This window comes from Colias eurytheme, chromosome 25 (genome assembly GCF_061535395.1).
Source record: "Colias eurytheme isolate Ceu_HAF_F1 chromosome 25, ilColEury1 Martin Lab GWU primary, whole genome shotgun sequence".
NCBI lineage: Eukaryota > Metazoa > Arthropoda > Insecta > Lepidoptera > Pieridae > Colias > Colias eurytheme.
This window is the reverse complement of record NC_143004.1, coordinates 7,720,623-7,737,438: the sequence shown is the minus strand read 5'-3', so window position 1 is coordinate 7,737,438 and position 16,816 is coordinate 7,720,623. Positions and strand designations below refer to the sequence as shown.

At 32.9% G+C, this 16,816-nt stretch overlaps 1 protein-coding gene across 1 annotated transcript in view; it reads left to right on the top strand.

Annotated features, from left to right (window-relative positions):
* Positions 1 to 87: 87 nt before the first annotated feature.
* The window catches only part of LOC149897764 (oxysterol-binding protein-related protein 3-like), a 29,034-nt gene continuing 12,305 nt past the window's right edge, over positions 88 to 16,816 (top strand). The window contains exons 1-11 of the mRNA XM_090116071.1: positions 88 to 1,069; positions 4,138 to 4,230; positions 5,161 to 5,282; positions 6,537 to 6,671; positions 7,308 to 7,389; positions 8,272 to 8,307; positions 12,409 to 12,569; positions 13,093 to 13,210; positions 14,513 to 14,604; positions 15,191 to 15,313; positions 15,695 to 15,791. Of these exons, the coding sequence (XP_089972197.1) occupies positions 88 to 1,069; positions 4,138 to 4,230; positions 5,161 to 5,282; positions 6,537 to 6,671; positions 7,308 to 7,389; positions 8,272 to 8,307; positions 12,409 to 12,569; positions 13,093 to 13,210; positions 14,513 to 14,604; positions 15,191 to 15,313; positions 15,695 to 15,791 (2,041 nt within the window). The remainder of the gene's footprint in view (positions 1,070 to 4,137; positions 4,231 to 5,160; positions 5,283 to 6,536; positions 6,672 to 7,307; positions 7,390 to 8,271; positions 8,308 to 12,408; positions 12,570 to 13,092; positions 13,211 to 14,512; positions 14,605 to 15,190; positions 15,314 to 15,694; positions 15,792 to 16,816) is intronic.

Here is a 16,816-nt window from a genome sequence, read left to right as displayed (position 1 = left end):
GGAAATTTCCAAACGAGGAAAAAGTCGTCACAAACAAATCCAAATGATGCTTCGCCATGTCCCTCGCCCAGCAACTATCCCGAAGAAATGGCTATCTTTGAAAGGCAACCTCGAGCTATTGACGAGAAATTCATACTACTTCTATTAGAAAATTTATCACTACTGTCCAAAAACTTACCGTCCATACACAAAGATATTAATGCATTTTATATTAAACTGAGAAAGAAGCATGAAAAAACTGTATTAAACTCTGGTAAAATACAAGGTTTGAGTCTGTTAGGAAAAATTTATAACGAGAGTAGCAACAGTAAAAACGTTGAAGACATCGAAACGCAATGCGACGAAACTTTCTGCAGAGACATCAAAGATGTAAAAGAAACAACAACGAATACGAGTAACATTGTTAAACAAATTATAAGCGACAAAGCGACGAGCGCTTCCCGTATCATAATTAAAAACGTTGAATTGCAAACTGAAAATGTTGCAGAAAGTACAAATGAAGCTAATGTCAAAAAAGAAATTGCAAACAAAGATAAGATAGAATCTATCTTTTATACGAGCAGTGCTCAAACAACATCGTATGCCAGTCAGTCGAGTGACGAAGACATAATAAGATCTGACAAGGCCGTGTCCAATCAAAATTGGTATCGACAGATTTGTACAAGGGACTGTGCTATGAACACCATCGTGAAATTCGTGTTAGCGAAAAGTGATAGCTCACAGAATTTTAGAATTCTGAAGCCGGATAATTACGAAGGCTCACAGAACATGGCATTGAAAAAGGCTAAACATGATAAAATGAAATCGACCAAAGTAAGAAACGATTTGATCAAAGAAATATCTTTATTATCGCCATCGTTTAAGGTATCTAAACAGTCGCAAACTGAGAAAATTTATAAGAGGATTAGGACGAAAAATGGGCAGGATTTTAAGGTGTACCAGTTATTCGTTAGTCAGAAGTTTAAGCCAAGTAAATGTGCGTCTATATGCGATATAGATCAGGGTCGTAAGAAAAGCGAAGACCTTACAACGATCTATAGATGTTCCAGTGATCCTTCCTATTCCTCTGGTTAGTCTTCTTATAAGATTCAGTTAGTTCCTTTGTAGAAATTACAAGAATTAATCCTAGAATTAGTTTTAGTGCCTAGTATTTTTTCTACTATTCAAGAAGTAGCAAATAATATATCATTATTAATTACTAGCGGTCCGCCCCGGCTTCGCCCGTGGTACATGTTTACGTTTTCTCTACATAAGAACCATCCTCGTACTTCAAGGAATATAATAAAAAAAGAATTATGGATATCGGTTCAGACGTTCTCGAGTTATGCGCTTACCAACACATTTTGCGATTCATTTTTATATATAAGATTATAGATACAACTATCGATATTATTTATTATTTATTTATTTATTTATTTATTGGTTTACCAACGTTTGTTTACATTTTTACATTTTTACAAAAGTTTAGATACACAAAATAAACAAACATGGTTAATGTAACAAACACTTACTGGCAAACACAGCATGCAAAAACGTTAAACCAGTTTATTTTTTAAGTACATAAAAAAAAGACAATTAATAAAAACAGAAAAAAAAAATATGCATATACAGTTAAACATCATCCATTAAAAGAAAAATCTTGAAAAATTTTACGGAGTTTGCTGGGGGAGTCCGAAAAAATGTCGAAAAGCTCACAGTGTTTATTAATAGTATTACAAAATCTTGGAACTGGAGAATTACGGCCCGAGACAGTTCTGCGAAGAGGAGGACAGAGTGGTAGCAAAACCTTACGTGGGTACCTAGAAGGCACTCTTATGTTGAGTCTTTGCAGTATTTGAGGACAATCGATTTTGTTATTAAACAATTTTGATACAAAAAGGACGTCTAGCATAACTCTACGATTATCCAAAGAAGTCATTTTAAAAAAAGAAAGTTGTTTTTTATAAGACGGTAGCTGTTTCTTTGATTTACCACTTGTAAAGACTAGGTGCAATAAAAATCTTCTTTGGATCCTTTCCACACGTAAGGAATGACACGCATAGTGTGGTCTCCAGACCACGGAGCCATATTCCAAAATGCTACGGACTAGGCTGTTAAATAAAGATATCTTTGATGTAGCGTTTTGTAGACCTTTCATGTTGCGAATCAAAAAGCCCAAAATTTTGGCCGCACGTGTAACAATATGGTGTATATGTGGGACGAAAGTTAATTTATTATCGAAAATGATACCTAAGTCTCTTATTTGCTCTTGCTCTTGGACAATCTCAGATTTTATAAGATAATTGTGGCGTATCAGATTTATCTTGCGTGAAAATCTTACTAAGAAGCATTTTTTAGGATTAAGGTCCATTTTATTACAGTTGCACCAATCAACAAGCTTGTCTATGTCACTTTGTAGTTTGTAACAATCATCGATTGAGTTGATTGTTCTGCAAAACTTAAGATCGTCAGCGTACATAAAACTTACTGAGAAAGATAACAGGTCAGGTATATCGTTAACGAAGGTGTTAAATAATATTGGGCCTAAATGCGATCCTTGAGGAACCCCAGAATTAATATTGTGTATTGTAGAGCGAAAGCCATTGACAACTACATAAAAACTCCGCTTGGACAAGTAAGAATTAAACCATTGTAAGAACTGACCTGAGATTCCATATATGTGTAACTTTTTCAATAATAGTATGTGTGAAACCTTGTCAAAAGCTTTACTGAAATCGGTATAAATAACATCGACTTGCCCATTGTGTATTATGTTAATAATAATTATGATATTGAAAATAAACAGATAAGTGAACATAATGATCCAAGGGTCAAACAATTTGTATATCTCATTTACACTTAGAACAATGTCGTACAATGTTATACAATTTAACACAATATGATACATAAACCATAATTTTTAATATCGAACTGAGATTTAAATATAGAAAACATTTTACAAAAACATTTAACATTTTCTGTAGTCACTTTAAAAGTATGACTTCTAGTTCGAATACCTCTCTGCTTTAAATTGTCCCTACGTTAATAAAGTTATACATATTAGAAACCTATAGATTAGACCTATTTGATCATAATTTGAATATTTGTAGCATGTATGTACCTTACGTAACTGTAATAATAAATACCTGTATCTCCCTTTGTTAAGTATGAAATTAGTCTAGTTTGAAAATAAATAATTTAAGAATCGATTCGATATTGACAAAACTATGGCTATCTCGCTTACACGGTTGCGATTATGTATCGATATCTCTTTCGCACAGTAATGTTTTGGCACCTCTATATGAATCTATTCTTAAAAAGTTTTGTAGTGTTAGTAATGTGATTGTTGAATCATTAAAAGCATGATTACTATTTTAGTAAGCTATAAGCAGTTTGCTTTTATAGACTTAGATTATTCGTCATATCATAATACATTTTAATAATTGAATACCTATAAAAATTTAATTACATGAAAAAGTATGTCAATTGGTTCAACAATTAATCTTCACGATAATTATCTCTCAATTTTGAATACCTTTATAAATTTGAATGATTACCCCTTAACCCTTTATGAAAAATTATGCACGATTTTATCCTAACCATACCGCATTTCGTTAAAATATGACTACCAATTTCCCTGTTAAAATTGGAGTATAAACAGTCACAGTTACAGTCAGAAATACATATAAAGTTAAGTTTTAAAACAAAATGCGTTGTGAAGATATTTACCGGACATTGAAAACTGAGTCATAGATTAAAGCATTAAGATTAGGTCTTTCTCCAAATTTATCATTGGCTATCAGTGATTATGATGATGTAAAGAGATAACATCAATATTTATGACATGTCTAAGGACGGCAAATTTGCAATATTTTATATTTTGTCGCTCAGAAATAGTCATTTCCCAAAATATAATCATATTAATTTAGTTCATTATTATCAATTCAATTTTAATGAAATATGTATTACCTTACGTATAAAGAATTTTTGGACAGCCCTACTTCAAAATTTAAAGTAGAAATGTAACGTAAATCTCATCAAATTAAAAAAAAATAGTATTACTTTTGTGATCCTGTACAAAAAATTACGTTAAAAAATGTAGAAATTTCGATCAGTTTTCAATGTCCCCCGCCCCTTCACCCCGATATTCTGTCCCAGGGCTGGTAAGTCCCACATCCGGGCCGCTGCGGGGACCGCAGGCCAGCTTCGTCTCAGGCACGCCTGGGGGCAGATTGGCTAGCTGGATTATAGGTAAAATTCCAAATTTATCGCTAAATGTTGCCAGGCAATTATTATTTGAAATGCCCAAAATGCTTACTAATTTTACAGACGCACTTTATAGGTAAAATTCTAAATTTATCGCTAAATGTTGCCAGGCAATCATTTAAAAAAATGCCCAAAATGCTTAATTATTTTATAGACGCACTTTATAGGTGTAATTCTAAATTTATAACTGAAGACTATCCGCTAACAATTTTTCCAATTGCGCAACTTGCTTACAACTGGTACTTTATATAAATTTAATATACGCACAATTACGAAAAATATAAGTTTTGTTATGGGTCTAACAATTTTCGACTGACCAAAAAGATGCGGTAATCAATTCAGAGATGGAGAATTTTAAATTTTGCTTGCTTGCTTGAAAAACTTATATTGTGGTTTAATGATTTTAAAATATGGAAAAAATAGATTGTTCTTCTCTAAGAACTGCTTAACATTTAAACATATGATTGTTTAAAATAAAGTTTATAATACATTGACTGCTTTTTCACCTGACTTGCAATTAAACTATAACTTGTGTTGAGAATGTTATTTTTGCTTGAATAAGAATAACTGCATGCACATCCCCGCTATGACTCCATATTTTTTTGTATTTACTCAAACAGACTACAGACTATACTACTTTGATACTACATTTATAGCAATAAATTATAGTAACACATAAGAATTATATAAACTATGATCACCACAGAAAACACACAACACTTAAAAACATTACATACCTAAATACGAAATTACAATTTATCCATACATAACAAAAAATTCAATACTACCCTTCATTTTTCCTAACTCCTAACGTACTAACTACCACACGACTTTCAAAAACCTTGCAATTATTATTACGTATACAATAGCCACTGAAAATTGAACTCTATACCAACGCAATAAGGTCCATTCCAGAATCAGGTGGGCCCCTCGACAATGTGTCCCGGGAGCTCGGACAAGCGCAACTATCAGTGCAGCAGTTGCAGCGGTTGTTGGATACGCTCGAGCTGCAGCAGCAGACGCACCATGATACTGATGTGAGTGGAACCTTCTAAATAAATAAATTATTAAGCTATTGCATAGCTTCTATCGCGGGCCTTGAGCGCGGGGACCGAATCGAGAAATTCCGTAACGAAAAAACCTCACGCTCCCCACTCCGACGGGCTCGGAGGTGTGGCTTGAAGGCATAGCATGCAATAGCTTTACCGCGGCAGTTCCCGAATGCCACACGTCTTTTTTTATTTACACCATTGTATGTTACAAACATTTAATGACCCTGGCTCCTAATCTATACTAATATTATAAAGCTGAAGAGTTTGTTTGTTTGAACGCGCTAATCTCGGGAAATACTGGTCCAATTTTGAAAAATTATTTCTGTGTTAGATAGCCCATTCATCGAGGAAGGCTATAGGCTATATATCATCACCCTAAGACCAATAGGAGCGGAGCCACGCGGGTGAAACCGCGGAGCGCAGCTAGTATAATTATAAACTGTTTTTCAGGAGCCTGTGTTCACGTTAATTTATCACACACTGTTCTGGAAGTATATCTTGTGTGTGTGTGTGTGTATGTGTGTATAGGCTAAACGTTTATATTAACAGTACTATGTCTTTTGAACCATAGATTATTTTAAAATTTATTAGTTTTACTCTACAAAAGTAAACGCATTTTTCAGATGAACAAAATTGCTCCAGTGGAAGTCGATGTCTTGTGATCGTTTCTTATTCGTTGAAAGGATGTTCTAATTTTAAAAGTTAATATATTTTTTCATCTATAAATATTCCAAATTAATTTGTAAGAGCGTATACGCACTATGCGGGTAGCCGCATTGCGGGTAGCCGTCCGGCTGACCGCAAGCACAATTATGTACGTAATATTCATTTCTATGCGCACTGTGCGGTCTGCGGTAGCCGCATCGCAGTGCGCATAGAAATGAATATTACGTACATAATTGTGCTTGCGGTCAGCCGGACGGCTACCCGCAATGCGGCTACCCGCATAGTGCGTATACGCTCTTATTATTGACAATAGTATAAATATAAATAATACGATATATTTAACTTTTAGGTAAGTGTAGAATTACGATTTTGTATTGTAAAGTAAACACTAAACAGTAAAGAATTGGGACTATTTTCGCAAAACAAATATTATTTACACTATCGTTGTGATGAGAAGTGGATTTTGTAGACATTCTTATTTAAACCTTATTGTTGGTAATAATCTATATATTATTTTACAGTATATTAAAGAAAGTAAAATACATTGTTTATTTATTATTTTATTTTATAAAGGTTTCAATAGAAGGCGCTTCGCCCAACGTCAAAAAGGACAGACGCAAATTCGGCTTGCGGAAAAAGAAATCGAACAGCAAATGCACTTCCGTTGAGATGGGACATCATCATATTGACCCTTCTAGTTCTCATATGGTGAGTTTCTAAAGGTATTAAATACAATGCCATTCATTAATAAGGCCGGCTACTCATGAACCTGCCGCAGGGGCAATATTGGAACAATCTCGGTTGGTTGGAGGTCGGAGAAATTTCAGTTGTTCTCTAAATTGTCCCTGTTTGCCTTAACACATCACAATTATGGAGCCAATTAAAGGTCCAAAATTGCTCCTGCTGCAGGTACGTGAGTAGCCGGTTTAAGTCATTTTCTTATATTACTAGTCGACTGACCAAGGTTTACGCAAGTTTTATAGTTGTAATGGTCGCCTAATATTAAAACATGTCTTTTTGTGTTTTATGTTGTAGTTCTGGAGGTAGTTAAATACTTATAGACATAAAAACAAGCGCTTTTCTTCAATAATCAACAGCTAAACGACTTTTTCTTTCTAATTTGGCACGCTTTATTAAAAGCTTTAATAGTTTAATACTTGTCTTTCGCTGATTGTTTTTTTTTTTATGTTTTATTCTATTTCCAAATTTGATATAAAGATAATTTGGATTTTTTTTATAATAAATACTAAAGTACCTTATAATTTATTAATCCGTTTTTATTTCCTTCTTACGTTTTCCACAGATAAACGGAACATTTAAAATAATTTATTTTTCATATTCCAGGCCTTATCAACACTAACAGCCCCCCCTTCCCCTGGAGGGGGAGCGTCTTCTGTTCCCAATTCCGCCGCGTCTCTACCTATAGGTAAATATATTTATAAAAAATACATTGTCTGTGTGTTTGTCCGTTTTGTATATAATGTGTAGACGCTTTTCTGTTTAATTGGTGTGGAGAATGGATATAATTAACTATTTATGTAAAATAATTCTTATTAAAAGCTATGATCTAAGCTTGTTTCAGAAGTAAATGAAAGATACGAAAGAGACTGGTATAGGCCAGATACTTATTTTCTACAGTTATGAAATGTCTAAATGCGTCTGTAATTTGGATATTAATTAAAAATAAATAATGCATCTATACCTATTTTCCTTTGAGTATATAGTAGCTTCAAATTGTGCTCAATGTGATGTTATTTATATGGTTCTTAGTCCATTCTCTATTTCCGTGGGTTATAAAAGTAATAGATTATATTTCTTACAAAATATTATTTTTTTTGTATACCCACAATTCCATAAAATAAACTTTTACAACCCACTACATAAGTGTGACTGCGTGTTTATTTTCTAGTTTAAACGTTGGATGTTCAAAGTACCACAAAATCAACTTGTCAAGATGTTTGCAAGTCTTAGTGTTAGATCATGTTATTAAGTACCTATTTATTTTTATTTATTTATTTGTAAAATTTATTTATTTGTTTCCAAATTAAACTCTACCTAGACGTGTTTGTGTTTTAATGTAGACTTTAATGTTGGGAATTGTGCCGTCAAGGATTGTACGAAATGGGTAAGTCCGCCATCTTGTTGTTGACACAAAATGGCGTCTCATGCACGTGGTAGCATGGTTGCTATGTAACAATAATGCTTACTGACATTAGTATGTGAAATAAATAAATTATTAGATGTGCATGTTATTTTAGTGACGATAAACGAAAAAAACTAATGAATTATTTTCTATTTTCAATTACAGCGTTTCTATCTACTTTTCTGGCGTCCACTTTAGTTCGTAAGGTTTTATTTTATTTACATTTTTTTTCGGTTTTTCACGCCTCATACACAGCGCTGTGGTTTCGCGCATGCTTTAGTTTTCAAGGACATGAAATCATACATAAGAAATATGTCGTTGAAATGTGAATATCGAATTTGTTAAATTGATTTTATGATTATTAGATATTAATAAGGTAATATAATATTTTAACACATTATTGAATTCTTATTAAGTGCGTTAAAAGTAATTAATCCAGTCAAAAAATATCGCAATACCACTCAAATACGAGTTTAATAAGCAAACTGTGGGCTTACGCAATACTTACAACTATTTTTCCAATATGATCTATATTGTTTGAAAATCTTCACATCTTTTTTTCACAATTATATTACAAGCGCAACGCTATAAAATATTTATACTAAATGCACAATTTTACAATTTCAATCACTAAAAGGGTTAACCACCTATTACTTGGCTTTACTATACGATTTGTTACACATATTTTGAATTTTAATGACGTTCAAAGTAAATCTACAGTTTCCAGCGTTATCAAAGATAAGATGGATCTGTTGATTATCTCAATATAGCCTCTTATAAAAGTTATTCAAATATAACTCTTATCTACTAGCATATAGTGTTTATTTTTGCTAACTGTCTACCAAATAATAAATCAATACGATTTTGTTCTCGAAGGAAATTAGTTAAAGTTTTATGTCGAAAGGATTCAGTTTTTATAAAAATAGTTTAATTGAATTTAAATTTAATGTTTTTATGAATATATTTTGAATAAATTTTGTCCAAAATAATGTCTAGTGATAGTGATGGAGTTATAGTGCCTTTTGGAAGGACTGTCTTCTTGTATGTAATGAAGTTTCTAAGAGAATATCAAGATTGTGAGAGTGAGTAAAGTTTACTCCACGTTGGTAGTTATTTGGTCTAGTTAATGTAAATAATTGCGAAGTATTTAGAGTAGGTTATATCAGTAGACTAAAAGAATTTGTTTCCATCGTTAAATTTATATAATGCATATAATAGATAGTATCGAATTTTAAAAATACATAATATTAGTAATATTACTATATCTAATTTTTCTCAGTATTCCAAACAGTTTGTAATAATAATAAATCGATATATTTTAGTTAATGTTTATATATTTTAGTCGGTAAATGTTATGGTCCGGGAGCCAGCAGCAGATTTTATGACCAAGTTCCTCTCAAGCGGTAATTAGTAAAATGCATCAAAGTATAGTATTATGAAGCCTCGTGAACGTCAGCTGGAGCTCGGTTGGGGGGAAGAGCGGTTGTAGCCTCCCGTATCAGCTGACGGTTTTTCCACCAAGATACAGCCAGCTGACATATATATTTATCCACAGTTACATATAAGCTATCATCAGGTAAATTTTTGTTTGAGAGGAAATAACGGAAAATAAATTTTTCTATAAATTTAACTTTCATGTTCGAGACACCAGCTGACGTATAATACACCATGTTGTAACCAGCTGACTATTTTTTTTCGTTGAGATATTGGGTTAGCTACGATTTGACAAATTTTTAGCTGAGAGGAAATGAATGAATGAATGTATTTTTTTTCCTATGTGCGTGGGAGGCTACAACCGCTCACCCCCCCAACCGAGCGCCAGCGGACGTTCACGAGGCTTTATAATACTATACTCTCATGCGTCTGACGAATTATCTCTTGAGAGGAACTAGTTAACCAAATTTGCACCTGGCTCCCTAACCATTACAAAATATATTCTTAATACATGATTCCAATTGCATTCACATCAAAGCTTCATTCCAATGTTTTTTTTATCCATTGTATATAAAACATTAGTAAAGGTTTTTAAGATCTCACGTACTTTATTTATTAAATAGAAACATAAGATGCATGAGCATGGTACAATTATATTCATTGATTTTATTATTAGGAAAGTTCCTTTATCAATATGGAGAACAAAAATATTTGCCTTCATAATAATGAATATACGTTAAAGGATTACACTGGGGTAGATCCCTTTAAAAATAATAAAAAGTGCAAAAAAATCGCAGTCGGATGAAACCCATTAGAAAAGGAGGGGAATATGATGAAAATTAAAGGAAAAATAAATTACGGTCAATCCGAGTTCGGGAAAAGGGAGGGGGGAGCTTTTAAGAGAAAAAAATGGTTTCTCTCGATTTCCGACAAAACTACAAGTCCTACGGAAAAAAGTTCAATGGCAAAGTTGTAGGTAATAAAAAAATCTACAACTTTTGTATTGACAATTTTTTCACATAACCTCAAAATTTAGGTGAAAAATTCAAAAAACCAAGTTTTTGGTTTTTTATTTTTAACTACTTCAAAATTTATTTTTTTTCTACGACATTTGGTAGAAACTTGCTTTATTATGTCCCAAATACACTGTAATTTATTTGATTGAAAATATTTATTTTTTCGCCTTATTTTGAATTAATACCAAAAAAACAACCTAATTTTCAATCGAAAAGTCACCCGTCAAAATATCAGCTTTTTTCAAAAACTTTGGGAGCCTTTTATTCATCAAAATCTCTACTTTTATATGGTGTAAAAAAAATAAAACTTACCATAGTAAATGTTCTCAGGAAATGCTTACAAACAGTGTCATAATTAGCTTTTACTAAATCAGGCACACTTCTCGAACTCTATATCTTCTCTTGTATCGGCTTTTGGGTAATATTTCAAAAGAAAAAAAATTATGTATTCTAAGTATAATATTTTACAGCATATTCAAAAGCAAAATGATGTCGATAAAAACATTTCAGGTAGTTTGAGAAGTGTGCCTGATTTAGTAAAAGCTCATTTTCACACTGTTTGTATGCATTTTCTGAGAACATTTACTATGGTAATGTTTATTTTTTTTTACACCATATGAAAGTAGAGATTTCAATGAATAAAAGGCTCCCCAAGTTTTTGAAAAAAGCTGATATTTTGACGGGTGACTTTTCGATTGAAAATTAGGTTGTTTTTTTGGTATTAATTCAAAATAAGGCGAAAAAATTAAATATTTTCAGTCAAATAAATTACAGTGTATTTGGGACATAATAAAGCAAGTTTCCACCAAATTTCGTAGAAAAAAAATAAATTTTGAAGTAGATAAAAATAAAAAACCAAAAACTTGGTTTTTTGAATTTTTCACCTAAATTTTGAGGTTATGTGAAAAAATTGTCAATACAAAAGTTGTAGATCTTTTTATTATCTACAACTTTGCCATTGAACTTTTTTCCGTAGGACTTGTAGTTTTGTCGGAAATCAAGAGAAACCATTTTTTTCTCTTAAAAGCTCCCCCCTCCCTTTTCCCGAACTCGGATTGACCGTAATTTATTTTTCCTTTAATTTTCATCATATTCCCCTCCTTTTCTAATGGGTTTCATCCGACTGCGATTTTTTTTTGTTTCAAAAATTATCTACTCTAGTCTAGATGTCGAAATATGTCAGGAAGGTACTTTATAACTGTGTAATTTAGTTATTATCCATACTAATATTATAAATGCGAAAGTAACTCTGTCTGTTACTTAATCACGCCTTAACTACTGAACCAATTTTTATGAAATTCGGTATAGAGATATTTTGATACCTGAGAAAGGACATAGGATAGGTTTTATCCCGAAAATCCTACGGGGACGGGTTTTTCTTTGAAAACGCGGGCGAAGCCGCGGGCGGAAAGCTAGTAAGTACATATATTAAATCATCCAACAGCCTTTTTCGAGGTATTTAATTTTACATAGGAAATTACCAATTCCCCAACCTTAAAATTATAGGTATTAAACAACAAAAGCTACAAGAAATTGACGAGTATATTTTATTAAAAATAGGTGTCATTAGTTAATAATATTTTATTGATGTAGTAATATTTTATTAAACTAATTAACTACTACATTACTAGACCAGATAAAAGCAAGATCTATGTCTGGTCAAAGGTATCTTTAAATAATGTATTCATTACTAAATTATATAGGTTCATAGACATTTATTTAGTATATATATGTATAACTATAGTTTTGCCTACTCCCGAATTACTAAAGCATTTTTAACAAAAACAATTTTTATAATAATTACATTTATAAAAAAAAAACAATTTTTATACCCCCTATAATAAATTTCCAGCATGTGCAGCAACCAGACCACAATCGCTACCAGGTGCAGAAGTCCTGAACGCAGCTCCAGCCAGTCTGACCAGTTTAACTCCAGACCACCAGCTTCGGGAGGACTTCACCATGCTGGCCAAGGACCTGGTCACCAGCTTGAAGAGCATTGTTGCTACTCTGGTGAGTCCAAATACGTCCAGGTGCAGAAGTCCTAAACAGTTTAACTCCAGACCAGCAGCTGCGGGAGGACTTCGCCATGCTGGCCAAGGATCTGGTGACCAGCTTGAAGAGTATTGTTGCTACTCTGGTGAGGAATTGTAATCTTAATATATATATAAATCTCGTGTCACAATGTTTGTCCTCAATGGACTCCTAAACCACTTAACCGATTGTAATAAAAATATTTAAAAAATCCTATACATTCCTCTCAAATTTTATACATAACGTCTCCGAGTAGCAAAGGATGCGACAAAAAGCTTTAGACCCTTTATATTGGGTTAATTTAAAATAAAAAAAAAATGTTTGTCTGTAAAGTCGATTTCTGACGATAGTTGAACGTGACAACGTCCGATTGTGCCTTACATGGAACGCCTCAGAGCGAGGTAACGCCGCATGAGTCATGATTTTTCGTGCGTGCAGCCGGCTCTATCGAATTATAAGACGTTGTCACGTCAAAAACCTATACATTTCTAATTGCCCATAGGTATGTGAACGAGGCCGTCTCCGAGCGGCCATGGAAGCGGCAGACACTACAACCGCGCCCAGCGGAGTTGTAGCGGCGTTACGGACGAACCTCTCTACTGCGTTACAACAGAATTCTGGTGAGAGATATAACAACTACTATTTGCTTTTAATGCTATTTTTAATGGCTAGGAATTTGTTTATTGATTATTATTTAAAATATTATAAATATTTCGGGACAATTTTCACACACGGCACGATCTGATCCCATACTAAGCTTTCGCTTGTGTTATGGAAACCAGATGGCTGATAAACATACATATATAATTTTAAATAAATACTTACATAGATAATTAACACCCAGACACAGAGCAAACATCTATGTTCATCACACAAATATTTGCCTCGGGTGGAAATCGAACCCACGACCAGTGGCTTGGAAGGCAGGGTCACTACCAACCAAGCCAACCGGCCAGTCAATTTGTTTATTATATTTGACTATATCGATTTAAATTATTATATGACTAGGAATCTTGCTTCTGAGTTTTTTAAATACCTTGTAATATTAAAAACTGGATTAACATGTTAGATTGTGAGAGGCTAGGCGTTGCCCCGGCATAGCAAAAAGACTCGGGTTCGAATCCCGCCTCGTGATCGAAATTTTTTATTTCTTTAAAAAATTAATATTTATAAGTAGGTAAATTAATTTTAAGTGACTTGTATTTAAGTAGTTAAGCTCTTTAGCAAACTCAGGATGGATCAACAAGGCAAAAAAGTCATAAATTATGTGTTTACACGCAATTAATCAGTTAAAATTTAGTTTACTACTTATCAACTTGTGTAAACCAGCCATAATATTAAGTGCAAGTGCATAAGTAATGACGTGCGAAGTGTCCCGCGCAGAGCTGCGGTCACTGCACGCATATATTCTATCTACGTATATTCTCTTATCATTTCCTTTTATTTACTTCCTATCCACCATAAACTGAGCAAACACACACATTCCCCAAATACACACACACTACACATATAATATAGTGTAAACACTTAAGGGTGCTTTTCCGCTAATAATGTGCGAGGATGCAGTTCATTTAGTTTGAAGTTTGAAGCGATATGATTGGTTATTTACAAGAAGCTTATATCTAATACACTGGAGATTTCAGTATGAACATTAACTTGTAACAATAAAATATGACGTTTAATCACGCCTGTATGTTTTTTTTATCCCTTTCACACCTAGGTAGTTAGATGTGAAAGGGATAAAAAACATACAGGCGTCATTCAACGTTTTATTTTCTTGTTACAAGTTAATGTTCATACTGAAATCTCCAGATATAAGCTTCTTGGTTATTTACAAACACATTCCTCGCTACACATTGCACATTATCAGTGGAAAAGCACCATAATATTAAGTGCAAGTGCATAAGTAATGACGTGCGAAGTGTCCCGCGCAGAGCTGCGGTCGCGGCTGTCGCGCATACACGATGCGTCTGACCTTGCGGAGATCTCCTCTATGGGGGCTAACTCGGATCATGTGAGTTGCTTTTTTTCATAGGTAATAGTAGAATTAAGATGTATTTGTTGTTAGTTGTTCGTATTTTTAAAGGTCATTAACCTAGTTCTAGCAGAGTTAAGTCCAGTATAATTCAAATTATTAGTATAACACAAATCATTAAAATCGGTGCAGCCTCTCTTGAGTTACAAGTAGTGTGAACAAATAAAAAAGGTACTTTCAATTTGAAATTAAAACTAATTAAAAAGCTAGATTGTGAAGTGAAAATGTTACTATAATAGTAATATTTATCTAAAAATAGATGGAAAATTATACCCTCTTCAAAATTTTCACCAAATATTTGATAGGTAGGTATCAATGGTTTAGGGCTAATTTTTCAATCCGCGGTTAAAACTTATTCGTCGAATAATGTATAAAACTACCATTTTAAAAACGTATTCTAATTGCCCGTATTTGACAGTTTACGTGACATTTTAATAATATCGTGTAATACTTTATTGGATGGATAAGTTTTATCCAAGCATTGAAAAATCGGCCCTTAGTGAAATAAATAGAAAATCTATAAATCTAATACATTTTACAATAATTATCATCTTACAATCCACAGAACCACCAATTCAAGCACTCGCTGAGCTACAGTTCGTCTTGCGTGTCCGCGTCTGAGTTCTTTGACGCGGAGGAACATGACAACGGCGAAATTAAACAGAACGAGATTATTAATGCTGACGAGGTGAGTGTAGGTTTTTTTTTATTAAAATATATTAAATGAAATTCGCTTGTACTCCGTTCACAATAAGGTCATAAGTTAGTTTTCGGGTTGGTAATATTGTATCTAGTGTAGAATTTAAAAAAAATAAGCAATCTTCTCAATATTTTATTATTTAGGGTATAAGAATATCTATGAATGTTAACTTTCGCCGTGTAATATTCACACTTAACTACAATTATTTGAATTTTATCGGCTCATTTTTATTTAACTTCTAATTTCATAAAAATACCAACCAGAAACATTTTTCTAAACATAACATAGCATAACAACATAAATTCAAAATTAATATCTTAATGTTAGATATATAGATATTTGTATATTTAGTCTCGGTATGTTTTCCAGACAGGTGTGATAGAGTTAGATGGCGATTCGTCATCGGAAGCGGGATCGCTTAGCAGTGAGGAGGGATCCGCTAGTTCTGATAATAGCGATGCTGCCAGTAAGTTTGAAATATTTTCGTTGATTTACTAAAATTAGTATTAATAAAAATAATATAGCTAGCTGTTTACTGGAGAAAAAAGTATTGAAAAGAGGTAGAAATTTTTGGAGTTGCAAGCAAACTTAAAAAGAAATCAATTTTTTCTCTTAATAACATCAAAAAAGAATATACTTGAACAAACATAATCTCGTTGCTAGAAGTAGTATGAGTCGATTTTAATGTGTTAATTTGTGCAGTTTATAATTATCTATAAGGATGGCGTGAGAATTGTTTTATGTAGTTTTTAGTTTTGTGTTTGGTCAATGGTCATGTTATCCGACATAAGCAATCGTTTATCATGTGTACGTTAGTGTGCCGTTTTTGAAGATCGAATGTTGTGTTGGTATGGTAGATAGGTATCTAGATCTTTTTAGCTGGACAAATTATTAAACGTGATTAGTTTTATGTACTTTTCAGTTACTTTTGTATTTGTTTATCTTATCCGACATAGCCCATTATATTAAGGGCTGATTTTTCAATCCTTGGTTAAAACTTATTCGTCGAATAATGTATAAAACTACCATTTTAAAAACGTGTTCTAATTGCCCGTATTTGGCAGTTTACGTGACATTTTAATATTATCATGTAATACTTTATTGGACGGATAAGTTTAATCCGAGCATTGAAAAATCGGCCCTAAAAGTAAAAATATGTGGATAGGCTAAAAAAACGCGATCGACACTTTGAATTGTGACAAATTAGCCAGAATTGACTTTAGCTGTTTCTTTTTCGCTTTTAAATCTTGTTTAATAATTAAATTGTTCGTGCAATCGTGCGTTAGTGTGTTTTTGAAGATAGAATGTCGTTTTGGTAATATATCTTTACACAATAGCAAATAATTGAATGGTATCATCCCCCTCCCGAGCAGTGGTATCAGCGGAATAGACCGCCCCGTGTGGCGCAAACCTTATTAGCTTATTGAAGTGAAAACTTCTTTAGCGGCGTTGAGCACTCTTTCTGTAATGGGTATAAAATCTTAAACTCGC